The sequence below is a fragment of the Euleptes europaea genome, chromosome 7, assembly GCF_029931775.1.
Source record: "Euleptes europaea isolate rEulEur1 chromosome 7, rEulEur1.hap1, whole genome shotgun sequence".
Lineage (NCBI taxonomy): Eukaryota > Metazoa > Chordata > Lepidosauria > Squamata > Sphaerodactylidae > Euleptes > Euleptes europaea.
This window is the reverse complement of record NC_079318.1, coordinates 36,619,616-36,646,092: the sequence shown is the minus strand read 5'-3', so window position 1 is coordinate 36,646,092 and position 26,477 is coordinate 36,619,616. Positions and strand designations below refer to the sequence as shown.

At 45.9% G+C, this 26,477-nt stretch overlaps 1 protein-coding gene and 1 non-coding gene across 2 annotated transcripts in view; both read right to left on the bottom strand.

The window, feature by feature from the left end:
- The window catches only part of TMEM63B (transmembrane protein 63B), a 50,772-nt gene extending 25,550 nt beyond the window's left edge, over window positions 1-25,222 (bottom strand). Inside the window, exons 1-4 of the mRNA XM_056853835.1 lie at window positions 25,029-25,222; window positions 12,899-12,982; window positions 9,058-9,092; window positions 1,243-1,333 (exon numbers count right to left, since the gene is read on the bottom strand). Coding sequence (XP_056709813.1) covers window positions 1,243-1,333; window positions 9,058-9,092; window positions 12,899-12,982; window positions 25,029-25,205 — 387 coding nt within the window. The 5' untranslated portion in view covers window positions 25,206-25,222. The remainder of the gene's footprint in view (window positions 1-1,242; window positions 1,334-9,057; window positions 9,093-12,898; window positions 12,983-25,028) is intronic.
- Window positions 25,223-25,689: 467 nt separating this feature from the next.
- On the bottom strand, window positions 25,690-25,761 carry TRNAV-CAC (transfer RNA valine (anticodon CAC)). The gene has a single exon. It is a non-coding gene; the product is annotated as a tRNA-Val (tRNA).
- Window positions 25,762-26,477: the final 716 nt, after the last annotated feature.

Below are 26,477 nucleotides of genomic sequence, written 5' to 3'. Positions count from 1 at the left end.
TATTAACCCTTTCCCACCCAGGCTGTGGAGAAACATATTTCCTCTGTACTACAAGAGGGCTGGGGTGGAAGTGGTGACAATGGAGGGGTTAAAGGGGGCAGGGCCAGAATGCACGGGGGGGGGGGGCAAGTTCTTAGCCAGTGTGTTCTCATTTCACCCCTGCAGGCAGAGGTAGCAGGAGCCGGCTGTAGAATCCGGCCCGACAATGTGGAGCAGGAGCAACTCTGGTGTGTGGCTGGATGGCTATGACCAGCTAGTGCAACAGCCCATCCTATACCACCAGGTGGGTGAGTGCACCACCGGTTGGATGCCTGCCTGCTTGCTCACATCAGGGGGGTCAACTGGGGCAGCTGCCTACTTGGGGCTTGGTCGGCTAATTTTTAAGTTGATAATTTTGTATGGCCTGCGAATGATGTTATAAATATCCAAATGGCCCTTGGAGGAAAAAAAAGGTTCCCCACCCCTGTTTTAAATGGACTCTCTAACCACTGAACCACACTCATGATCTGCCTGGGGACTAAGGGCTGGCATATAGTAGATTAGTCAATGCAACCTGTTCCCAGAAGCAGAGGATGGCCCTGGATAGGGGATGTAACTGGTGCCTCAGGATTGAGTCTGATGGACACTAGGGGATGTGCGTGATGGAGTGAATGGAAACGTATCAAGACAAGCAGAAAATAGGCGGCCCTCTCAATTCTTGCCTGTGAGATTTTTCTTCTTTCCTCAGAGGCCCTGGGAAGGCTAAAACCCTAAAACCTCAGGCCAAACCCCAAGGCCAGGCAACTGTATTTTTGATTTTTGCCGTAACCCCTAGTTTCTTTCTGTCCAACAAACCATGTTACATTTTGCCCACCCACTCCATTTTGACTTTGGAAGATGCCACACTACTCCAATGACAGCTAATATGGAAAACTGATCCTTGAGCAACACAGAGTTCCTCAGCTTTCAGTGGGATTTAACAACTTGAAGGTGTGAAGGCTGCTATTGATCTCTCGAGATGGTAAGCGACTATAGTGGAGCTTCAGATTCGGGTGGAATTAACTGTCCGGGGTATCAGGATCTTTACCATGGACAGACTTGTTGGCAAAGGGATGGGGAACTACAGTTATGCTCCTTGTTCTATGACTCACAAACATCGCCACTTCTCCACTTCCTGGTCTGTAATCAAGGGGGCTACATGCCGTACCGATAACTAACCCAAACAACCCCCCCTTTGGACTCTTTTCCTTTGCTGCCACTCACATTGTCTCTTTGGTCGAAGTCAACAGAGCTGGAGACGGAAGTGAGGCGTTCGTAACGGTCGTGGCTGTCCGAATGCAGGGCAGATGCCACACTGGAATTACAATGGAGAAGATAGTTAAATGGGGACAGATGCTGGAAAGAGCACAGAGGCCGAGACCCCAGAAGGTCAGAGGGGTTAAGTCAGGTTCAGTTATTCCCTCAGCCGAGATGAAGAGAAAACTTCCATAGACACCAGAGAGAAAAGAGAAAAGCCATTAGTGGAGACTGCCCCTCTCTTTCCCTGAAAGGCTAGAAGTACCACCCAGGTCCACTGCAGGCCTCTCGGTCTCAGAACCAGGCTAGTGGACTCATTGCAATGGACAAAGAATTGGCCCATGATTACTGCTGCAGGCTGTTTCATAAGCAGGGCTGTGTGTACTACGCATTATTACAAAAAGTAATATTAAAAAAAAACCTCTGCAAAAGGTACATCCCCCCCATGAACTGTTATAAGTTATTCAAGTGTTTGCTATTTTTGCATAATTTGCATAATTTGAGTTTTGCTAGTCATACCAAAGAGCTAAGTAGGGCACTGAAGCCCCACCCCACCAACCACTAGAAAATTTATTCAGCCCCACATTTCTGCTTCCAGATCAAATATAAGTGTGTATCTTTGCAACAATACGGGCTAGAATTTTGATTTAAAAAACAACAAAAAGCAGAGATTCTCAGTGGGTTCTGAATTCAACAGCATAGTCTACATTCTTTACCCCCCCCCCAAATTGTGGTGCGCACACAACCCTGTTCATAAATTATAGCTTCCCAAGCAAAAATTAATTGTGTAGAAGAGAGACATTATTGCACCATGGAAAAAAGACAATTTATGAAGCTGTTCTCAGTGGCTTTAGAAGTTACTATTTCCCAGCTTTAATCTCCCTCATAGTTTGTTTTGAGGCTAAAATGATATAGCTTGTAGAGCGTTTCCTAGCTTGAAAAGTGCTGTTGAAACAAATCATTAAAATTTAAACAGGTCATTTGGGACTACGAGAAAGACAGGGGCTTCCATCCTCTAGCCTACTGAGTCACCACATGGCCCCAGCGGTGATGCCAGAATCCGGACACCACCAATGTGCCTATGTGTGAACCAAAGCAAGCGAGACCTTCAACTATTCCACAGCCAAACTACCATGAGGCGGCGAGGAGACACATAAAGAAAGCTGCAGGAGTTAAAAGTCTGCTTCAGAAGGAGACGAATAAAGAAGAGGAATAGGGATAAACAACAGGTGAGCGCTGAGGGCCCGTGCTTCCCTTTTTGTGACATGAAATTATTGGAATACAAAAGCATATGGCTAACTAAAGAAACAATTATAAAAACTACTTCCCGCAACCACAAGACAGATACTTAACCTAAGGGCATTCATGCCACTAACTAGTGTTCAATTATTAGCATGGATAAGTGGAAAGTAATAATGCCGAGAATTGCAACAGACATTAAAGCAGAATTTACTTTTGCCTTGGAAAACTCTCCAGTTGACTAGGGAGGTTAAACTAATGCACACCAATGGCAACCGTGATTCCACATCTGCAGGATTTTAACTGCTAAAGATTTGGCTCCTTCATCTTCCAGATGTTGCTGTACATCAGCATCAAAAGGAATTACGGTGCATTCATTAACAGAACTATACCCTTATAAGTCATTGATTTCATTGGACTTAGAAAAGTGTAGTTTTGTTTGGGACTGAACGGTATGCGTGTGAATAATGTTGATATTTTATATCAGCAGCTTTCAATTTATTATAAAGGTCAGGGATCTCTACTCACTCTTCTATTGCCTGTAGGTTTAGCCCAGTGCAACGAACAGAGCATCTGCAGGGCCATTTCATATCAAGAGAACAATGCAGTGGAAGAGTTAACCCTCCCCTCACAGTCCTAACCCTAATTTGGGGCCTATTAAGACGAGCACACTTTGTGGAGTTCTGTCAACACAATTCTCTGCATCTTGTGAAGCCTGTAAATAGCTCCGCAGTCCATGGGACCAACATGGGATCACGTGATCAACAACTGTAGGATGAAGGTAGTGTTTTACAGTGACTGAGGAGCCAGAGGCTTTTCTGTGGAGAACACCAGGTTTACCACAATTACAATTTGCAATCAAGCTCCATGGGTGAATCAGAGGATTGCCAGCTCCGGGTTGGGAAATACCTGGAGATTTTCGGGGGGACACAGAACCAGCAAAGTATGTGAATTGGTGGCAAGGGAATCTCCCTTACTTATTTATAACTCTGAGGACTCAACGTGCAAGTTTGGGGAAATTAAAAATAAAGTCTGTAGGATTATAAACATATGTCTTATGACAAGGGAGACAGTAGCCTTAAAACCTGGGCTGTTTAAAGCTTGGTTGTGCAAAGAATGAGCAGAGGAGTGGCCAGTGGGAAGCACAGATACACAGGCTGTCAAGAGTTAGTGACGTTTCTACTGAAAAAAGCAGGAGGGCCTGTTGGCCTGACACCATACCAGGGCCATTCCTATGCAGTTGGCCTGGTCCCCAGTTCAAGAGATTAGTGGCAGAATGACTCCAAGCCCTCAATGGGGCTGCACATAGACTAGAATGGCCCTGTGGTATACTTGCAAAAAAAGAAAGAAAAAAGACTGAGGTAGAAAAACAAGCCCTGACCTCGATGGCCTGAACTTGTCAGATCTCAGAAGCTAAGCAAGGTTGACCCTGGTTTCTACTTGGATGGGAGACCACCAAGGAACACCAGGGTTGCTATACAGATGAATGCAATGGCAAACCACCCTTGCTTTGTCACTTTGTCTTGGGGCGGGACTGTAGCTCAGCGGTAGAAGTTCCCAGGTTCAATCCCTGGCATCTCCAGTTAAAGGGTGGAGATGCCAGGGATTGAACCTGGGACCGTCTGCATGCCAAGACAATGCTCTGCCACTGAGCTCTACTACTGTGAAAGACACCTGCCCGAGACCCTGGAGAGCCGCTGCTGGTCTGAGTAGACAATACTGACTTTGACGGACCAAGGGTCTGATTCAGTATAAGACAGTTTCGTGTGTTCATGTGAAAACCTTACAGGGTCACCATAAGTCGGCTGTGACTTGACAGCACTTTCCACTAGAAAAAGAAAGGCGAGATTGGCTTCATGCTCCACACATTATCAGAATGAACACTGATACTCTTATCATCGAGAATGTCAATTTTGTGCAATTGCCATCTGCATTTATGCGTTTGCATAAAGGTGACCACCGAGAGCGAAGGTCCACAAGAGGGAGCTAGAGGGTAACACGTTGCCAGGCAGATTCAAACAGTGGGCTTTGCAGCTGTGTGATGTAAGATGTGGCAATGTGGGCGTGGATCCCTGTTGGGCTGCAAGATCCCCAGATCTCTCTGAGAGATGGTGGGGGTGGGATCTCTGACATACAGGTGCCCGCCTCCTCTTTCTGCTAAAGAAGAACAAACAGCTGATTCACAGACAGGTGTCTGCATGAGTGTGGGCGTAGAAGGGGGGGGGACAGAGGGGCTGAGGAAGAGGCTGCGCTGAGAAAAGGATTCTCTGTGAGGAAACTTCCAGACTGTGATAGTGAGGAGGCTGGAAGTGCTATGGAGGGAAATAGCTCTGCACTGAAAGAAGCAGTGGCAGGGCCAAGCCTTCACTGTTTAAGGTGCACATTCCAGCTAGGGCTGGTTTTCTAGCTAGGCTGAAAGACAGAAAACTTTAAGGGCAGCCTGAGCCAAAGGTTATATCCTCCTAGTGAGGCATAAGCTCTTTTAAGAATGTTTTTTTTTTTAATATGGTCTTAAATGTACTATGGATCTGATTTAATGTTTTTAATTCAACTGTTTTATATTTTATGCTGTTGTTAAGGTAAAGGTCCTCTGTGCAAGGACCGGATCATTCCTGACACATGGGGTGACGTCACATCCCGACGTTTACTAGGCAGGCTTTGTTTACGGGGTGGTTTGCCGCTACCTTCCCCAGTCATCTTCCCTTTTCCCACAGCAAGCTAGGTACTGATTTGACCGACCTCGGAAGGGTGGAAGGCTGAGACAACCTCGAGCCGGCTACCTGAAACCGACTTCCGTTGGGATTGAACTCAGGTCGTGAGCAAAGCTTGGACTGCAGTTCTGCAGCTTTACCACTCTGCGCCATGGGGCTCCTATACTGTTGTTACCCACCCTTATATTTTAAAAAAATCAGAACTACAGCTGGGCCAATATCAAGGATTCTGAGCTCGTTTTCCAAACCAAAGCTCAGTCCTGGAACATGATAAAGAATACATTTGCTCACATTCAGAGTATCTTTCTTTCCCCATCAAATAAATGCAGCCAAGTCCTGAAACACCTGCCACTGAGAGGCAGGACTTCCAAGCAGGAAGTTGAGAACTGATACTCCTCTCTTCAGAAGCAACTGCACTTGGACACACCATTTCCACCTCATATTAGCCAATGTTGTATAGTGGGACAGGTTCTCAAGACTTGGGCTGGGGAGACCTGGGTTCAAATCCCTGTTCATCTACAAATTTTTAGGGCCAGCTACTTTTTCACAGCCTCATCTACCTCACAGGGCTTTTGGTTGTGAGAATAAAATCAGGGCGGGGAGTACTACATATGCCATGAGTCCCTTGAAAGAAGGATGGGATAAATAATCAATAAAAACATTCCAAGACATTTTTCTGCCCTAGATGGGAAATCCAAATTAGGCCTCCCCATGGTAACAGAACAAAAGTTCACCGCTTTCCTTTAAAAGGCACTCAAACCTACTGTCTGAGGCTCCCACCTCACTCTACTCCATGGGTCAACTCTGATGTTCTAGTTTGTCCTTGAGAAGAATACCAAGTTTTGAGACTTGGGGCACAGTGGTAGGGAGGGGCCTGTAACCAAATTGATGGCATGCCTATCTGGCAGCTAGCCCATCTCTCCTTTTAGCTTCAAGAGCACCTGTGCAGGAGCCTACAGAAAACAACATCCCTAGGAGACTAGCTAATCAACTACTTGTACTCTTGCTATAGGTCACCAGAGGGCCCTACCCCGATTTTATTCTCACAAACAGAAGCAGAAGATAAGTTTCCACTTGGTCATAACAGTGGCAAAATATGTAGGAATTTTTGGTCTGGGGTCTCTCTAAATGGCACTGTGCAGTAAAGTCCCTAAAGAAGAAAGGTAGAATCTTTTAAGAATGTGTCTTGAATATTTAAGAAAGGCAAGGTTTTATCCTGTGAGTTCTTTGCTCTCTGCTTAGAGGTTCAGCATTACAGTCCCTGCCCAAAATAAAAGGTAAAGACTGGATTAACACAAAGCAGCAGCTTTCTAAATATCTCCCACTGAGAACCCTTTTCATCTCAATTTGCCTGTTAAGGAACCCCCCACATACTGAAGAAGATTCTGGGACATGTGGAAGGCATCTTCTCAGTTTGTGTGGAGATGCCAACGAGGCCTGTTGGACCTCACAGTCAAGTGAAGTGAGATTATGCACCTGCGACATACCCAGTCCTTCTCTAAAGCTGAAGATTGTGAGGGAAGGTTCTTAACATCAGACATATTGTCTTTTTTTCTTACCTTCTCTGTGAAGTAATCTTCTGAATAGCCCAGTGTTCCCTGCAACTAGGTTTGAAAACCACAGCAATAAAGGCTAAGATGGACCAAGAGAGTCATTCTGACCTTTCTCTCTGTTCAACAAATCTGGTGATGAGGACACCTTGGCAACCCTATTGGGTTGGAAAGGTGGCCTAGAAATAGAATGAATGTAGTCATAATTCTCAGTGAGGCAGGCAATGGCAAACCACCTTAGTTAATCTCTTGCCTTGAAAACCCTACTAGGTTGCCATAAGTCAGCTGCAACGTGACGGCATTTAACACACACAATAATTCTCAGTAGATGACAAGCAATGATAGGATTCTGTCCACTTGAAGACTTATTTTAAGTTACTAAGGACTGTGTGGTCCCATATGGATTTTCCCATACATATAGGTCATCCGTACGACAGGGCCTTTTCAGTGGTGGTATCAAGGTTATGAGTTATGGAATTCATTTCCTCGAGTAGGACTGTATCACTCCCCTCACTCAGTAAACATTAGGATTTGTTTAAACTGTTCAGGTTGTGGCACTGATGCATGGCTTTATATTGGGTTACATTGTTTTATAATTGTATGTTTTTTACCTTGACTTTCTTTCATGCTTTATCTCATTTTATTGTTTGCTTCGAAAGAGCTGGAATGGTTGGTAGAAACATTTTCAGAAATAAATAAGTCATGGCCTGTATGCTAAAAAAAGCCCCTTCTTCACCCTTTTATGAAGATAAACAGGTTTCCTGAGTGTATATAAAATGTGGATGGTCATGGTATCATGCCTTGGAATCTTGGGCACATCCATGTTTGTCATCCATGTGGTGCAGTGGTTAAGAGCGGTGGACTCTAATCTGGAGAACCGGGTTTGATTCCCCACTCCTCCACATGAGTGGTGGACTCTAATCTGGTGAACCGGGTTGGTTTCCCCACCCCTCCACATGAAGCCTGCTGAGTGTCGTTGGGATAGTCACAGTTCTCTAAACTCTCTCAGACCCACCTACCTCATAAGGTGTCTGTTGTGGGGAGAGGAAGGGAAGGAGATTGTAAGCCGGCTTGATTCTCCTTAAAAGGTACCTCTCTCTCACATCCTGTGAAAACTTTCCAACATTTCTGCTTGCAGAATGTGATTTTTTTTAAAAAGAAAGGTTTTAGCTTTTTTATACTTCCCCCCTCAAAATGTTTTGTAATTTGGTCAGCTGGCAGGAATGCAAAAGAATATGTACATTATAGAAAGTGAGGGCTCTTTCAAAGCTCTTCCATGTCTGTCCGTTTCAAGCCTTAATTATCCCTGTACATCCCTGTATTCTCAACCCTCTTTCCAAATATGAATTTCTTGTGTTCTTGGATATGTTGTGTCTTAAAGGTAAAGGTCCCCTGTGCAAGCACCGGGTAATTCCTGACCCATGGGGTGATGTCACATCCCAACGTTTTCTAGGCAGACTGTGTTTACAGGGTGGTTTGCCAGTGCCTTCCCCAGTCATCTTCCCTTTACCCCCAGCAAGCTGGGTACTCATTTTACCGACCTCAGAAGGTTGGAAGGCTGAGTCAACCTTGAGCCGGCTACCTGAAACCAACTTCTGTTGGGATTGAACTCAGGTCGTGAGCAGAGTTTGGACTGCAGTACTGCAGCTTTACCACTCTGCACCACGGGGCTATATATTGCGTCTTACTTTTCCCTATTTCCCTAACTAGGGAAAAAAACAAAGACATACTTAGGATGGACTGACTGCTTCACCTCTAACAACAGGCATATCAGTAATTGTTGTCTGAATGAAACTGTGTATACATTTCACTAATACACCAAGCAGAGCAACCTAAAATGCATTATATATATATATATATACCTTAGCATATAATGTCCTTGAAATATTGCAGCGAGAAGAAAATAAGTTTGCACATATTTCAGTCTGTCCTGAAATTTCATTTCTGCCCCCCAACCCAAATACTCAGTCCCTCGTGGCTCCAAAGTTTCCAAAAATCTTACCAACCTAAATCCCATCCATATACCTCTGGCCGGCTTTGTGATGCTGTAAGCCAGGCCTCTTGCTTATTATCTCCTCTCCCTACTCACACCAAAGTATAAGACAGTAACAATGCGCAGTGATCAAACTGGATAAAAAGTTGAAAGCCCAGTTTTCCCAGTGAAGATTAGTCCAGAAGCAAAAAGGAGAGCACTGCAATAGAAGCAGCAGAAAAAAGGAGGGGAAAAGATGATGGGTGGAAAGGGAAGAAAGCACCCTGGGGGGAAAAAACCCATAACGTACTATTCCCGTTCCTCTTTCTCCAACTGCCAGCGTCGCTGCCTGAGAACAGAGAGAGAAAAAAATGAAAAAGGAGAGTTGCAGACAAACGGAAACAGGACGTTCCTCTGTTGCTGAGTGGTCTTTCAAGGTCTTGGGGAGGAATCCCTTGGCGAAGAATGACTAGAGGAAGAAAATAGCCTTACTCCTGTGGCTTTCTGATAGTTCATTGGTATAAACGGCTCAGAAGAGCTGGGGCTCATCTTTTCCCTTAATCCTGCTCACTTTGGTGGTGAGGGGAGAAATCTCCGTTGCCATCAGATTTCCCTCACGGTTGGGTGTCGCATGAAGACATTCAGAGGTAGAGATGGGGAGGACTACAGAAGAGAAAGTTGCCTACAGACACACGCGCACACACATAAAGGGTTATTTTTACGCGGAAAACATCTGCCTTCTTGTTGAAAGCCGGCACTTTGTTAGACAAAATCTAAAGGGGAACCAAATGTGGCTGTACTCCCAAGGAAGTGAGCTTGTGCCATTCGAGCAGCAACTCTCATACAGTGTAAGAGATCATAGCTTGTCCCAGAGGAAATGTGCCAACTGATATGCAGGAATGGCCTCTGGAGAAAAGCCTCAACTGATATGCAGGAATGGCCTCCAGAGAAAAGCCCCATCCTAAGCACAGTCACAGCCCCCTTCCAAGCCCATTGGCTTCCTCCATGGGCAGCCATTTACCATTTGTTTCCTTCCTATAAACAAAAAAAGGACTTAGAACATAAAACAGCTCCAGAAATCTAGTGATTTTACCATTGTGGTCTTTTTTTTTAACCTCAGTCAATGTAATATGTTAGGGCAAAAAAGGTGTCCCATAAGTTTTTGTTAGGAAAAACTGATCCTGGGAAGACTGAAGTGTTAAGAGTTTTCAGACGGCTGCCGCAAACAATGAGCTTTTGCTAAAGGACATTTACTTCATCATAGACAGATGCGTTCCTGGGGAAGAAAAATTACTCCAAATACCAACAACATTAGAAATTTCCTTGTTGGTTATGTAGGTTTTCTAGTATCTTGAGCTTAGAAGAAACCAGTGGGAATTGATTTTGCAAGGACTGTGGTATTTTGGCCAATCCACAGCCCTATAAAAGACTAAATGGCTGTTCTGGATACATTTTACTAATGCAGAACACATTAGCATCAAGGCAGGGCTCTTCCTTGATGCCACTAAGAAACACTCAGTATTTTTACATTTACTTATGTAGCACCATCACGGGACAAGACGTGTGGGAAATTTGCCATCTACTTCTTTGGATGCTCCTAACAGGATCTCCGTTTAAGAACTTCGTATGTCAGTCACGTGATCCCACTTGCATCTGAGGAAATAAATTTTGCTAACGACTCTCCAATGCTCTCAATACAAGTACTCCCAAATGTTGTGGGGGGGGGGGGAGAGGCACAACTCAGAAAACAATGCTTTAGAGATAGAAGACCCAAGGTTTCATTTTCAATTTCAAGGCTCTCAAGAAACAGGGATCAGAAAGACTCAGATCCTGGAGAGCTGCTGCTGCCGCCAGTCACAGCGGACAATAACGGGCATTTTGGACCACTCATCTGAATCAGGATAAGGGAGATCCTGACATCCTGTTATCCAGGATTCTAAGCAAAGCCATGCAAGTCATAGGATATTACTTTCATGCCTGGAGCTAAGGCAGGAAGGGTGGCATAATGTTAGAGAATTTACAATTAGATTTGTCCAACAAGGGGTTGTGTAGAGAGAAGCGGTTGTAAACAGATGCAGTAGGGTCCCTTGGGCACAGTATCACCAAGGGCCCTAATGGTTCTCTAGTGGGACTTCCAGTTCCTGACTGCAGTTGACAGAACCTCCACGGGTGGAGCAGGGCTAGGGGCCACAGTACTTTTCTGGAATTTCTTCATCCTTTCCTGTGTAAGAGTTGGATGCTTCCTGTTGCTGAACTGCTCTGTGATAATCAAGTCCTCTGGTCTCCCAAAGCCTTCTGTAGCTCACAGGATGAGCTGGCCCATCACTGACTGTTGGAATAGGACTCTGGATTTAAAAAAAAGTTAGTTGGGCTGTTGGTATACAGCAGTGGTTCCCAAAGTGGGCAGTACCACCCCCTGGGGGGAGTGCAATTACCTAGGGGGGTACTAAGAGGCAAGGGGACAGCGCGGGGGCACTAGAGGTGGGCCCCCTCCAGCTGTGTTGTTCACTAATTTATAGGCTTGCCAGGCTCCACAGCTCCACCGGTGGGAGCTTTGTGGTGCCGTGGCGTTAGAGCACAATGTGCAAGTGATGGGGACGCTCTAGCGATCCTGGCCAAAGTTTTGGCCGAGGGTACTAGAGCGTCCGCATCACTTTTGGGTTTACCCAAAAGTAACGCGTGCGCCTCGTCTGCGTGCGCACCGTGTCTGCGTGCACGTGCCCGCAGTGCCTGCTGGCCCTCAGCTGGCCAGCGGGGAGCCCGGTGGATGGGGGGTAGTTTACCCGCCACCACTGGGCAATTGGCAAACCTACTAATTTACAATAGACCAAGCTATGGCACCATGCCAGCAAATTTTGTGGAAACTATCAGAATTTTTTCCAGACAATCAAGTTCGTCAGTTTTGTAGAATAAATTTCAATTAAAATTTTTTAATTTGATTTTGAATAGATGTGCAATTAATTGTTAGTGTTTTGAAATTTTATTGTTATTATCTTCTTTAGTGAGTCATGCAAACCCCTATTTGGAATAATGCTTTTTATAGGATGGGGAGGGGGCACTGGGGTTGAGTCTGTGGAGCCAAGGAGGCGGTGGCCCAAAACGTTTGGAAACCACTGGTATACAGGAAGGAAAAGTGATGGCATCAGGGAGTCAAAAGCTTGCATCCAGTATATAGGTTTTGCGTTTTTAATAACTTATTTATTTACTTAATTTATACCCCGGTTTCTCACCAGTGGGGACCCAAAGTGGCATACGTTGTTCTCCTCTCCTCCATGTTTTCCTCACAACAACCATGAGGTAGATTAGGTTGAGAGTGTGTGACAGTCAGAGTGGCCCAAGGACACCCAGCAAGCTTCAAGGGCTGGGCGATGATTTAAACCTGGGTCTCGCAGATCCTAGCTCTAACCACTATACCACACTGGCTTCCTTTTAAGAATGAACATGGGGTTTGGAAACTCAAGTGCCCATGCCTTTTCTCAGTCCCAGCAACTGGCAAAACTCAAATCTAGATTTCACTTGGTATTTAGGCCATCTATATACAATTCGTGAGAAAGAGTCTGGAATTGGGCCGTAGGAACATAAAGGTGGGCCGTTTGGAACTCTTGGCTTTAATCTCTATTTAGTACCAAAGGCCTCAAAAGTTCAGCAGCCCTGGGCCTGGTTCAAACCCTGTATGTGCCACCTTGTGCTCCCAGGAAGAAAGGCAGGATAGAAATGAAATGAAAATACAAAATACAGTTTCAGTTATTTAATGTTCTTATCATCAGGAACTGCTCTGTTCAGTAAACTTCCTTTTGTTGAACACCCCATCTCCTGCTTGTATCATCTAGAAAGGGTCCAGCAGCCCCCGGGCCGTATGTTTGACACCCCTGATCTAGAGGCTACCTTACACAGAGTCTTCTGCAAGTCAAGTATCTTGGCTAGAGACTCCTTCATGAACCTCATTAACGAACTTCATTTAGGCCTATGCCAGTATACCAGGAGGAGGGGCATATTTTTATGTTGCCAGAAGAGCTTCTGATTCAAAGTCTTAAGCTGTAGGGCCGGTTAGAGCTTCTGTTTCGGGAATGCTTAAGTTCTAACCTCACCCCAGCTGCCATTTTACACAAGAGGATGTTTCTCCCCCGTCTGATCAAAAGAAATAGCTGTACTTGCCTGTCAGCGTCAGTCACCAGAGCCAGGCGCCCATAGTCCCAGGCCACTTTACGTAAAATGGAAAAAACAAACAGCAGCGCCTGCAGAAAGGCAAATAAGGGAAAAAAATAAGGCAAGGCTTCCCTTGCTCCTGTCCACCCAGCTCAAATGATGCGACAGGTGAAGATAGCTTTATCAGCTCTAAATTTCATGCAATAGGGAAGCTCAGCTTTTGGCATATGGAAAACCATATATTTGGTCTGTTTGCCCCCCCCCCCAAAGTTAACCAGTTTGCAGAATACTAGTAGTAGTTGCACACGGTGGAAACTGTAGGGAAGTTTGTGCATTTAGTTTCTTGTATTCTCTCAGCTTTCACTGTGAAAGATTTTAGCCTTCACAGTTGTTGAAACAGATTTGAAGGCATGCATCATCTATCTGCAAGTATTCTTAAAGCACCTCACTTACCCATGCCATTCCGCCTACCACAGATGTGGGTGGAAAGGGTTGCAGCCACATGTTAACAGCCTGACAGCCCTGTCTCTGTGGCAAAGCACCACTGGGAAAGGTGCTGCTGAGCTAATAAGAGATGGGAAATGTATTTATTTAGGGAATATCTCTCTCATTCACTCTCCAGAGTCTGCGAACTTGCCACAGGTACAGGCGAAATGTCGGATTTCTCTCATATTTGTATCTAATTGGGGGGCATGGTTTGGTATTAAATTTATGTGGAATTGTCTTTTTCAGTAAAAAATTGATGGCCCCTGGGGTATTGGTAGGTAGTGAACACGTCCTTCTAAACTACTTGCACTTGACTCCTTTGGGCTAGAGAAAGTAACTCCTCCCATTAAACACCTGCTTGGAATGCTTCTTGCAAACAAATAAATAAATAACCTCCCTTAAAACTCAAACTCAAAATAAAATCAAGTGAACTGGCCTTGCAATAATTTTTAAAACTGATCCCTGCACACAAAAATGAAAAAAACCTTGTAATTTCTTTTTCACAACTATGAAGTACAAAAGAGACACAATGATAGAAATGGGCATGTTTTCAGCAGCAAAAATGCCATGGCTGCATCCTTCATCCTGTGGCCAAGCCCTAGGCTTACCAGGTGCCTGCTAACAGTGGGCAAACTCCTGGTTATTATGGCCGCTGACACTCAGCTGGTCAGCAGGTGGAAGCAGGTTGATGCTTCCAGAGTGAACTGGAAGCGCCGGTATCATGCTGGGGCCATACTCTAGCACTCGCCCAAAAGTTTTTGTCATTGTGAGGGGGCCATCTTCCACCGGTTGTGAGGCTATGGTTATTTATGCATGGGAGTTTTACCTGAGGTTCATTGCTTGCTGGACCCCACACCTTCCTGTTAGGAATCTATGCACCAGCAGTCTCCAAGCTCAAATCAAGTCCCCGTCCCTTTAAATGCTGCTTTGTAATTGGCTTACCTTGTAGAGCTTACTGTGAGAGAAAATCCCCCCAAACCCAATTGCCAAATAAAAAAAGCATTTTAAGAAGGAAAAACAAAAAATGGAGCAATCTGAAAGGGTGGTGGTGGGGAGAAATCCAAACCTCATTTTAAAAAAGCCTTTCTTCTGCTCAGAAAGAGCTCTGAGGAAGCAGGAAGCATTTGAACCTCTATACATGCTGCTTTGTAATTGGCTGCATGCTTTCTGTGATAGAAACCAAGCTTGTGCATCCTGCGCATTGCCTTATGCATGGGGATTTCACCCGGGCTGAGCGCAGGTGAGAGGGAAGAATCGGGTTAACAGAGAGAGGGGAGGTCCCGGGATTTGTGAGGGCTGGCAGGAAGGTCATCTCAAATGGACGGAAAACTCATGCATAACTCCAAGGAACAATCGAGACAGACCGGGGGCAAACGTGAGTAGGCAACCCTACCAGGCCCCTTCACAATGACAATTACATTGGCACTGAAGACGTGGCCAGAGAGTCAAAGGGAGAAGTAGGCAGGGTGAGGCAACTTGCCTCAGATAGCAGATTTAGGGTTCCATTAAAGGGCAAAACAGAGTTGCACTTACCTGTAACTGTTGTTCATTGAAGTCTTCGGTGCAGACACACATATGGGACTGCGCCTGCGCGCAGGCCTGCCACCGGAAACTTTATTAGCTTCAGACCTCTAAAGGGGATGCCCCTCCCATCAGCCGTGGACGGCTTGCCGCCAAAACCCACCACGTGCTCCTGGGCGGGGCATCCCCTCCCTCCTCAGTTTCTTGCCTGCCGCCGACCAGTGACTAGGGACCTTAGGTCCTGATATCTTAGCCAAGATAAAATTGGACAGTGCATAGTCTCCCCGTCACCAAATCTCTCTTACTTATTAACTTGTTTGTTTTTCCCTTTTTTCTTTAGCTCAACAGCGGGGTCGGAGGGAGGGATGTGTGTCTGCACCGAAGACTTCAATGAACAGCAGTTACAGGTAAGTGCAACTCTGTTTTCATTTTCATTCTTCGGTGCAGCCCCACATATGGGATTTTAGCAAGCTTACCATACAAGGAGGTGGGTGTCGATCCTAGGAGAACAACGTCTGAAGGACCGTCTTTCCCACCGCGGCATCTCGTCTCGCGTGTAGATCCAACGCTTAGTGCCGAACAAACGTGTCCTGACTTGACCACGTTGCTGCCATGCAGATCTCCTGGACTGGAACCTGTCTGTGAAGAGCAGCAGAAGAGCCCTGGGCCCTAGTAGAGTGGGCATGGACTCCCAGGGGACAAGTCTGCTTGGTTGGTTCTTGTAGGTTATCCGGGCTGTGTAACCGTGGTCTTGGAATTTTCTTTCCTGACGTTTCGCCAGCAACTGTGGCAGGCATCTTCAGAGTAGTAACACTGAAGGACAGTGTCTCTCAGTGTCAAGGGTGTAGAAAGAGTAATATATAGTCAGAAAGGGGTTGGGTTTGAGCTGAGTATTGTCCTGCAAAAGTATTGTCCTGTAAGTATCAAGATAATGTGCTAATGAGGATATGGTATGTTAATATGGAACCATTGTATCCTGAAGTGATCTGTTAATGTGTGTAATCCAAAACTAATCTGTATGGCTATTGTTGAATGTTGTCTTTGTCTGGAGGTTTTTCAGGGCAGGAAGCCAAGCCTTATTCATTCTTAAACTCTCCTCTTTTCTGTTAAAGTTGTGCTGATGTTTGTGAATTTCAATGGCTTCTCTGTGCAATCTGACAAAATAGTTGGTAGAACTGTCCAGTCTTTCAGTGTCTTGGAATAAGACCCTGTGTCCTGTTTGTGTCAGTCCATGTTCAGCCACTGCTGATTTCTCAGGTTGGCCAAGTCTGCAGTATCTTTCATGTTCTTTTATCCTTGTTTGTATGCTGCGTTTTGTGGTCCCGATGTAAACTTCTCCACAGCTGCAAGGTATACGATATACTCCTGCAGAGGTGAGGGGGTCTCTTTTGTCTTTTGCTGATCGTAGCATTTGTTGTATTTTCTTGGTGGGTTTAAACACTGTTTGTAGGTTATGTTTTTTCAAAAGTTTCTCCATCCTATCAGTGACTCCTTTAATAAATGGCAAGAATACCTTTCCTATGGGAGACTGTTTTTCTTGAGTTTTCTGATTTTTGTTTGGTTCAATGGCCCTTCTGATTTCATTCTTGGAGTAGCCGTTTGCTAGCAGTGCGTGATTTAGATGGTTAGTTTCTTCCTTGAGAAACTGTGGTTCACAGATCCGTCTTGCACGGTCCATTAATGTTTTGATTATTCCTCTTTTCTGTCGGGGGTGGTGGTTGGAGTTTTTGTGTAAGTAGCGATCTGTGTGAGTTGGTTTCCGGTAGACCTTGTGACCTAACTGAAGGTTTGATTTACGGATGACAAGGGTATCAAGAAATGGGAGTTTACCCTCAATTTCCTTTTCCATGGTAAACTGAATGTTTGGATGGATATTATTAAGATGATTTAGAAAGTCCATTAATTTTTCTTCACCATGGCTCCAAATGGTAAATGTATCATCTACGAACCTGAACCAGACTGTAGGTTTGTAAGGTGCTGATTCTAATGCTGTCTTTTCAAAATATTCCATGTAAAAGTTTGCTATTACTGGACTGAGTGGACTTCCCATAGCTACTCCATCAATCTGTTCATAAAATTCTTGATCCCATAGGAAATAACTTGTTGTCAAACAATGGTGAAATAAGGCTGTTATATCTTCTGGAAAAATCTGGTTAATCAATGAGATTGTGTCTTTAACTGGAACCTTGGTAAAGAGGGATACAACATCAAAACTGATTAATATATCCTTTGGATTGAGTCTTAACGGACTGATTTTGTTGATGAAGTGAGTTGAATCTTTGATGTAAGAAGTGGTTTTTCCAATGTGGTCCTGTAGGAGGGTGGTCAAATATTTAGCTAATTCATATGTTGGGGAACCAATGGCACTCACGATGGGTCGGAGTGGAACGGAATCCTTATGAATTTTAGGTAGTCCATATAATCGTGGTGGTTGTGCTTCAGTCTTGCATAGTTTTCTGTGTGTGTCGGGATGAAGAGTGGAATTCTTGATCAGAATGCTAGTTTTCCTGGTAATTTTGCAAGTTGGATCTCGTTTTAGTTTTTTGTATGTGGCAGGGTCCAGAAGTTCCTCAATCTTCTTTTTGTATTCTTCTGTTTTCATGATCACTGTGGCATTGCCTTTGTCAGCTGGTAGAATAATGATTTCTGGATCTGCATTGAGGGTCTTGATGGCGTTTCTCTCCTTGCGTGTTATATTGCTAGCAGGGGGCTTTGCTTTTCGTAGAATTCTTGCTGTCTCTCCTCTTATTTCCTCAGCATCTTCTTCAGGTAGATTACGAATGGCAGATTCTACATTTGCAATGATGTCTTCCACTGGAATTTGGTTGGGAGTGACTGCAAAGTTTCCTCCCTTAGCTAAGATGGAAGTTTCTTCAGGTGAGAGTTGTCGGTCTGTCAGATTGAAGATAATCCGTTTGTTGTCAAGTTTTGGACTGTTCTGTCTTCTTTCCTGTAATTTGTTAAACTTTTGCTTCTGTCTGGAAGTATGGCTGGTTAACCCCTGTTCCATTTTTCTGTAGGTGAGATTATCAATCTTGTCCCAATCATGGCTTCTCATTTTGTGGCTAGTATTGATATGTAAGGAAAACAACTCCTTGTCTGTGGCAGCAAGTTCTCTGCGGGTAGTGTGAATTCTCTCTCGTAAGAGAGCCCGTTCTAGATGGTCATAAATGCGGTTAGCTCGGGAAGTTTTAAAGATTCTTTTACTTGTGAGAAAAGATGGAATGGTTCCAGTGTCTCTGCATCGCAGTAGAAAAGTTAAAGAACAAAGTAGATGTGCTTTCTTGTTCCGAAGTGTTTCCAATCTCCGGGTCTGTTGAAATATTTCCTCCCCGTAGAGGCGTTCAAAATATTGTCGAAGGCTTTCACGGTCAGAGTTCATTGGTTCTTGTAGGTTATCCGGGCTGTGTAACCGTGGTCTTGGAATTTTCTTTCCTGACGTTTCGCCAGCAACTGTGGCAGGCATCTTCAGAGTAGTAACACTGAAGGACAGTGTCTCTCAGTGTCAAGGGTGTAGAAAGAGTAATATATAGTCAGAAAGGGGTTGGGTTTGAGCTGAGTATTGTCCTGCAAAAGTATTGTCCTGTAAGTATCAAGATAATGTGCTAATGAGGATATGGTATGTTAATATGGAACCATTGTATCCTGAAGTGATCTGTTAATGTGTGTAATCCAAAACTAATCTGTATGGCTATTGTTGAATGTTGTCTTTGTCTGGAGGTTTTTCAGGGCAGGAAGCCAAGCCTTATTCATTCTTAAACTCTCCTCTTTTCTGTTAAAGTTGTGCTGATGTTTGTGAATTTCAATGGCTTCTCTGTGCAATCTGACAAAATAGTTGGTAGAACTGTCCAGTCTTTCAGTGTCTTGGAATAAGACCCTGTGTCCTGTTTGTGTCAGTCCATGTTCAGCCACTGCTGATTTCTCAGGTTGGCCAAGTCTGCAGTATCTTTCATGTTCTTTTATCCTTGTTTGTATGCTGCGTTTTGTGGTCCCGATGTAAACTTCTCCACAGCTGCAAGGTATACGATATACTCCTGCAGAGGTGAGGGGGTCTCTTTTGTCTTTTGCTGATCGTAGCATTTGTTGTATTTTCTTGGTGGGTTTAAACACTGTTTGTAGGTTATGTTTTTTCAAAAGTTTCTCCATCCTATCAGTGACTCCTTTAATAAATGGCAAGAATACCTTTCCTATGGGAGACTGTTTTTCTTGAGTTTTCTGATTTTTGTTTGGTTCAATGGCCCTTCTGATTTCATTCTTGGAGTAGCCGTTTGCTAGCAGTGCGTGATTTAGATGGTTAGTTTCTTCCTTGAGAAACTGTGGTTCACAGATCCGTCTTGCACGGTCCATTAATGTTTTGATTATTCCTCTTTTCTGTCGGGGGTGGTGGTTGGAGTTTTTGTGTAAGTAGCGATCTGTGTGAGTTGGTTTCCGGTAGACCTTGTGACCTAACTGAAGGTTTGATTTACGGATGACAAGGGTATCAAGAAATGGGAGTTTACCCTCAATTTCCTTTTCCATGGTAAACTGAATGTTTGGATGGATATTATTAAGATGATTTAGAAAGTCCATTAATTTTTCTTCACCATGGCTCCAAATGGTAAATGTATCATCTACGAACCTGAACCAGACTGTAGGTTTGTAAGGTGCTGATTCTAATGCTGTCTTTTCAAAATATTCCATGTAAAAGTTTGCTATTACTGGACTGAGTGGACTTCCCATAGCTACTCCATCAATCTGTTCATAAAATTCTTGATCCCATAGGAAATAACTTGTTGTCAAACAATGGTGAAATAAGGCTGTTATATCTTCTGGAAAAATCTGGTTAATCAATGAGATTGTGTCTTTAACTGGAACCTTGGTAAAGAGGGATACAACATCAAAACTGATTAATATATCCTTTGGATTGAGTCTTAACGGACTGATTTTGTTGATGAAGTGAGTTGAATCTTTGATGTAAGAAGTGGTTTTTCCAATGTGGTCCTGTAGGAGGGTGGTCAAATATTTAGCTAATTCATATGTTGGGGAACCAATGGCACTCACGATGGGTCGGAGTGGAACGGAATCCTTATGAATTTTAGGTAGTCCATATAATCGTGGTGGTTGTGCTTCAGTCTTGCATAGTTTTCTGTGTGTGTCGGGATGAAGAGTGGAATTCTTGATCAGAATGCTAGTTTTCCTGGTAATTTTGCAAGTTGGATCTCGTTTTAGTTTTTTGTATGTGGCAGGGTCCAGAAGTTCCTCAATCTTCTTTTTGTATTCTTCTGTTTTCATGATCACTGTGGCATTGCCACAGTCTGCTTGGCTTCCTTATAGGACCATTTCACTGCCGAGACTACCCATCTGGCTATAGACTGGGAAGATGCAGCCTGACCCTTCCTATGACCCTGATAGCAAATAAAGAGCGTTTTTGATCTCCTAAACTGCTTGGTCCTGTCAATATAATATAAGAGTGCTCTTTTGACATCTAGTGTATGGAGTGTCTTCTCAGCAGGAGACGTCAGATGGGGAAAGAAAACCGGGAGAACCAGATCCTGAAACATGTGGAAGGGAGAAATCACCTTGGGTATGAACTTAAGACTAGGGTGCAGGACTATCCTTTCACTAAAAAACTTGAGGAAAGGGCTATACACCATAAGTTCTGCTAGCTCTCCAACTCTCCTGGTAGAAGTGATTGCCACCAGGAAGGCTACTTTGGCCGAGAGAAAAGGCAGGGGAGAACTGGCTAGCGGTTGAAATGGAGGTAGCATAAGCCTGGCTAGCACCAAGGAGAGTGACCACTGGGGAACTAACCTGGGGGCTGGTGGAAACAGGTTATTGAGCCCCTTCAAAAAAAACGCTTAGCAAGGGGATGGGCAAAGACTGTATGGCCCTCCAGCTTGCCATGAAAAGCGGAAATCGCAGCTAGGTGCACACGTACTGAGGCCACAGACAAACCCGCCTCAGTCAATTCTAGCAAATAATCTAGTAGAGGACATAAAAAGGGGGAAATCCCTTGAGATTCAGACCACTTGTCAAACCTCTCCCACTTCCTACTGTAAGAGTAACGCGTAGAGGGCTTTCTCACCTGAAGAATGACTCACTTTACTGGAGATGAGAGTCCCTCCCCCACCAGGGGTCTATCTTCCACGCTGCAAGGTGCAGTCTGTCAATGTCGTGATGGTACAGGTGTCCCCATTTGAGCAGGGAAGGATCCCTTGGGAATGGCCTGTAAACCCCTCCTGCCAGTGACATCAATTCTGTGAACCATATCTGGCGTGGCCACTGTGGGGCTATCAGTATACATTCTGTGTTGTCCGCTCTGATCTTTCCCAGCACTCTTGCTAGTAGGGGAAAGGGCGGGAAAGCATAAAAGAGGGTACCCGACCAAGTCAGCTGAAAAGTGTCTCCCAGAGATTCTGGGTTACTTCCTGCCAAGGAACAGAATCTCGTTGCCTTCTTGTTCTCTCTGGTGGCAAAGAGATCTATTTGGGGGACCCCCCAGTCCTGGAAAATCGGTTGCAGGAACCTCTCCTGCAGTTCCCACTCGTGATTCGTAGTGAATCTTCTGTTGAGAGAGTCCGCCCAAGTATTGTGGACTCCCGCTATGTGTATGGCCTTGAGATGGATTTCGTTGGACAAGGCTACCTGCCATACTTTCTGTGCCTCTCGGCATAGAGGGAGGGACCCTGTTTCCCCTTGCTTGTTTATATAGTAAACAGTTGTGGTATTGTCTGATTGATGAAGTGTTCGGGATCCCGTAGGATATCTGAGAAAGAGGTAAGTATGTAACGGACAGCTCTTAACTCGAGCATGTTGATGTGAAGGGAGGATTCCCTCACATCCCACTGGCCCTGAATAGACATACCCTCACAGTGACCACCCCAACCTTCCGAAGACGTGTCGGTGGTGAGAGTGAATTCAGGGTTCCAATAACCAAAGGGCATACCCCTGAGCAGGTTATGGTCAGAGAGCCACCATTGCAATGATCTCAGAATTCCCCTTGGGATAGACAACCTATGCCTTTGGGAGTGACGGGACTGGTCAAACGACCTAATAAACCAATTCTGCAGTTCTCTCATCTGCAGTCTGGCAAAGGGTGTTACAGCAGTAGTGGAGGCCATGAGGCCCAATAGGCATTGAATAGAGATAACCGGTTGGTGTCTGCATCTAGCAAAATGCCGGTCCATGCGTCTGATTTTTAACACCCGCTCCCTAGGGAGGAAGGCCCTACCCCTGTTGGAGTCTAGAACAGCTCCAATAAACTGGGCCTGCGATGAGGGAACTAGTTTGAACTTCTTAAGGTTGACCATGAGGCCAAGTCTCACACCGTGAACCATGTGTCTGGAGTGATCAGTTCCATTACAGAGGGTAATGAGACCATACGAAACTTTGAAACACATAAACATTTATTTAGGAGTTTCAGATCAATAATGGGTCTAGAGCCCCCATCCTTTTTCTCCACCATGAAAATGCGGGAGAATAATCCAAAACGTGGCAATGAAACCTTCTGAACAGCGCCCTTCAATAAGAGCTCCTTTAACTGGGGGGCAAAATCTGGGAAGGGGTTGTCCCGGGACAAAGTAGCAGGTGAACATCTGGGCTGGGCCTTAAACTCTAGGCGGTAGCCCTCAACGATAACTCTGAGAACTCATGCATCTGAACAAATGCTGCGCCAGGCATCAGCAAAGTGGGCCAGCCTTTCAAGGAATGGGAACTCTCCTTGAGTGGTCTGCCCCAATAGTCAGAAGCGCTGAGCCTGCTGACGTTGCTCCTTGTGGTGTGGACTAGCCTGTTGCCTTTGCTTAAAGCTCTGCTTGTGTTGGCCTGGTTGGTTATGCTGCTGGTGGAACTTTCCCTGGGGAGGATATGGCTGGTAGCGTTGGTATCGCTGGTCTCTGTAGGAAGGTGCCCCGAAGCCCTGTTGGCGAGGTGTAAATCTCTCTCTTTGGCTCTGAAAAGCTGGGGTGATGCCCAAGGATCTCGCTGTCTGGCGGTCCTTTTTAATATTGGTGAGGAATTCTGTGGTTCCTGTAGCAAAGCGAGTATCACCCTCAAAGGGTAAGTCCTCGATCTGAACTCTGGTGTCCAAAGGGAGGGCAGTGGTGCGAAGCCAGGAATGGCGCCTCAAGTTATAGCTGTGGCCATGGACCTGGCTGCGATCTCAGCAGCGTGCTTGCCAGAAGAAATTTCCTGCTTGGACAGCCTGGTCGCCTCTGCTTGGATCAGTTTTAGGGCAGATTTTGACTCCTCAGGCAGTAATTCAATGTGTGGGGTAGCCTTTTCCCATAGGAAGAGTTGATAACCACCCATTATGGTCTGGTAATTTGCGATGCTGAAGTTTAGAGTGGCAGATGTATATGCCTTCCTGCCCAGATGATCGATCCTCCTACTCTCCTTATCTGAAGGAGTGGAGTGCTGACCTTGGCGTTGTCTGGTCTGCATTTCGCCAGTGACAATGGAGGAGGGTGGTGGGTGTACAACCAGAAATTCTGCAGAGTTCTGTTGGCCCCTATATAGGTTCTCCATCTTCTTGGTTGAAGGGGTCACAGAAGCTGGCTTTTTCCAGACTGACTTAGATATTTCAGAGAGGCCTTCGAGGATTGGAAATGCCGCTATACCAGGCGAATCTGGATACAGGCGGCTAAGTATCTTGTCCTTCCGTTTGTTATCCAAAGTGGTGATATTTATGTCCAGCGCCTCCGCCATGCCGATCATCTGTTCTGTTCTCAACTTTAAATCCTCAGGAGAAGAGACAGCCTCCGTGTCACCCACCAGCTCGTCTGGGGAAGGCTCAGACGCTCCCTCTGAATTGTCAACTGAGGCTCTGGTCTCAGGTTCCTTAGGCTCAGATTCGGTTCTGGGACTCCTCTGAGTAAGAGGATAGAGAGGTGAACCCAATAGAGGAGTAGTCTGGGTCAAAGGTTTGCCTTGCAGGTTGATCTGCTTAAACCTACAAAATTCAATCCACTCTTGGAGTAAAGCTGGAGAGATGGATGGCTGGGGAGTAGGAGTCAGGTAAGGTTGGACGACTCTCTTCGGATCTGAGGGGCCCGGATCCGAGGGAAGGATCGTTTTCTCAAGAGGATCCAGCTCGACGTCAGAAAAGCAGAGGAGTGGGGATCCCAAATGGAAGGAGGGGGTCCTCGATACCGGGATCGGATCCGATGTGATGGTCATCGGATCCGCAGCCGTCTGCGCCGGGGTAGCCGTTCTAGAGGTGGGGAGGCTGATGCTGCCGGACTTATCCTTGTGTTTTGACTTGTGCTTGTGTTTCTTGGACACGTGCGTCGGATCCGATGATGGGGTCGGGTCAGAGCGCTTCGGATCCGAGCCGGATCCGGGGCTCTTGGTGATCGGTACCGATCGAACAGACTGAGCGTCTCGTGCGTTCTAGAGCCCGCCGAAGGGGAGGGGGCCATTAGCGCCTTCTTCCACAGCTCCGCGTTGAGGCGGTCAGCCTGTGCATTGCGGGCGCGGGTAGAAAACTTTTGGTAAATTTTGCACTCAGAGACACTATGTCCCTCGCCCAGGCAAAGTAGGCACAAGTCATGTTGGTCCGTGTGCGGTATCTTTGTTATGCACTTTGGACACAGTTTAAACGGCATCTTGGAAGCCATACCGGCCCTCGGCACATGACCGAGGGGACCGAGGCAAAAACGAAAGCAGTCCTCCAAGCGTTTATAGCAAATGGTAACGTCTGGTTGGGGCAACCCAAGCGGCAGACGGTATAGCAAAACTCACGAAAATGAAAGCAATCCGAAGAGGTAGTTAACTCTGAGGTCTAGAAAGCTCTTTACTCGGCGGCGGCAAAGAAGGAACTGAGGAGGGAGGGGATGCCCCGCCCAGGAGCACGAGGTGGGTTCGGTGGGAAGCCGTCTGCGGCTGAAGGGAGGGGCATCCCCTTTAGAGGTCTGAGGCTAATAAAGTTTCCGGTGGCAGGCCTGCGCGCAGGCGCAGTCCCATATGTGGGGCTTCACCGAAGAATGAAAATGAACAAACAATTAACTGGTTTATTGTTATGGTTTTTACCACTGTGTAAGGTGCCAACTGGGGTTTCTGCCTCAGGTCCCAAGATACCCTTTGGGCTGTCCCTGACTAAGGAGTGGAGTCTTGGTTCAATTCAGGCTACCCCCGTGCCAGGGTACTTACAAGAAAGCACATGAAATCAAGAGCCAGCACAGTAGGCACCCCTCCGAAGGGCAAGCCCTGCAGCACAGTGCTGCGGATGCGAGCGCTGTAGCAGTAATCCTTGGTGCTGTTGTTGCAGTTGGAGGACCGGCAGCTGGCCTCTGCTGAGCCCAGGATGGCTATCAGAAAGGGAAGCATCTCTATTGCTTCATCGTCTTACCTGCCAAAGGAAGAGAAAAGCCAGTCAGAATCACATATGAGCACATATGAAGCTGCCTTGTACTGAATGAGACCCTTGGTCTATCGACGTCAATATTTCCAGGGTCTCAGGGCAGACGTCTTTCACCTCCCCTCTTAACTGGAGTTGCTGGGGATTGAACCTGGGACCTTTTGCATGCCAAACAGATACGGTACCTCTGAGCCACAGCCCCCCCCCCCCAATGACACAGCTCGAGACTGGAAGTAGGAGCCACCTGAAACAGACTGCATTTACCTTGACCAGACTTCTCATTCCAAGCAAATGTTCTGCTCCCGGCGAGCACACTTGAACACATGAAGCTGCCTCGTACTGAATCAGACCCTTGGTCCATCAAAGTCAGTATTGTCTACTCAGACCAGCAGCGGCTCTCCAGGGTCTCAGGCAGGGGTCTTTCACATCACCTACTTGCCTGGTCCCTTTAACTGGAGGTGCCAGGGATTGAACCTGGGACCTTCTGCATGTGAAGCAGATGCTCTACCACTGAGCCACAGCCCCTCCCCTTCCAAGCTTCTCTCTGGAGCCTGCAAAATGCTCCAGTCCTGCTCTTCCAGCTGCCCAATAGGAAGAAGAGAAGGCCACGCCTGGGAGCTGCTGCCCCCTTGTGGACAGATCCCTCCCATCTGGCACCTCAGAGAATAAGAAAGCCATGGAGGATCTTGAAGGACCACTTTCCCCACTTTCACCTCCTAGCTCCTCGGGCCTCTCCTGTGCTGTAGAGGCTCAAATGAGATACTGGTGGTATATTTTTGATTCGGCAAGCTTTGGTTTAGCTTAAAAAGCAAGTGGAGAGGCCTAGCAACCAGTGGTGCGAGAGGGCATCCTTTCAGTACTGGAAACTATCAAAGCTGAGGTAGACAAAAAAAAATTGTACAGCTGGTAAGAATGTGTTCATGACCGCGCTCCCGTTGCACAACATAGGATAAAACTGAAGATTTCGAAGATGGTTAAATTAGTTTCTATGCTAATGACACCCAAGGAGAGTCTCGCTGGAGCATGTACCCTATTTTGCAGAGCTGTCAGCCAGAGGCCTCCAAGGAAACCCCAAACAGGGGAGGTAATAACTAGCCATAAGAACATAAGAAAGGCCATGCTGGATCAGACCAAGGTCCATCAAGTCCAGCAGTCTGTTCACACAACAAGGTGCCTCTAGAAAGCCCACAAACAAGACAACTGCAGCAGCATTGTCCTGCCTGTGTTCCCAATATAATAGG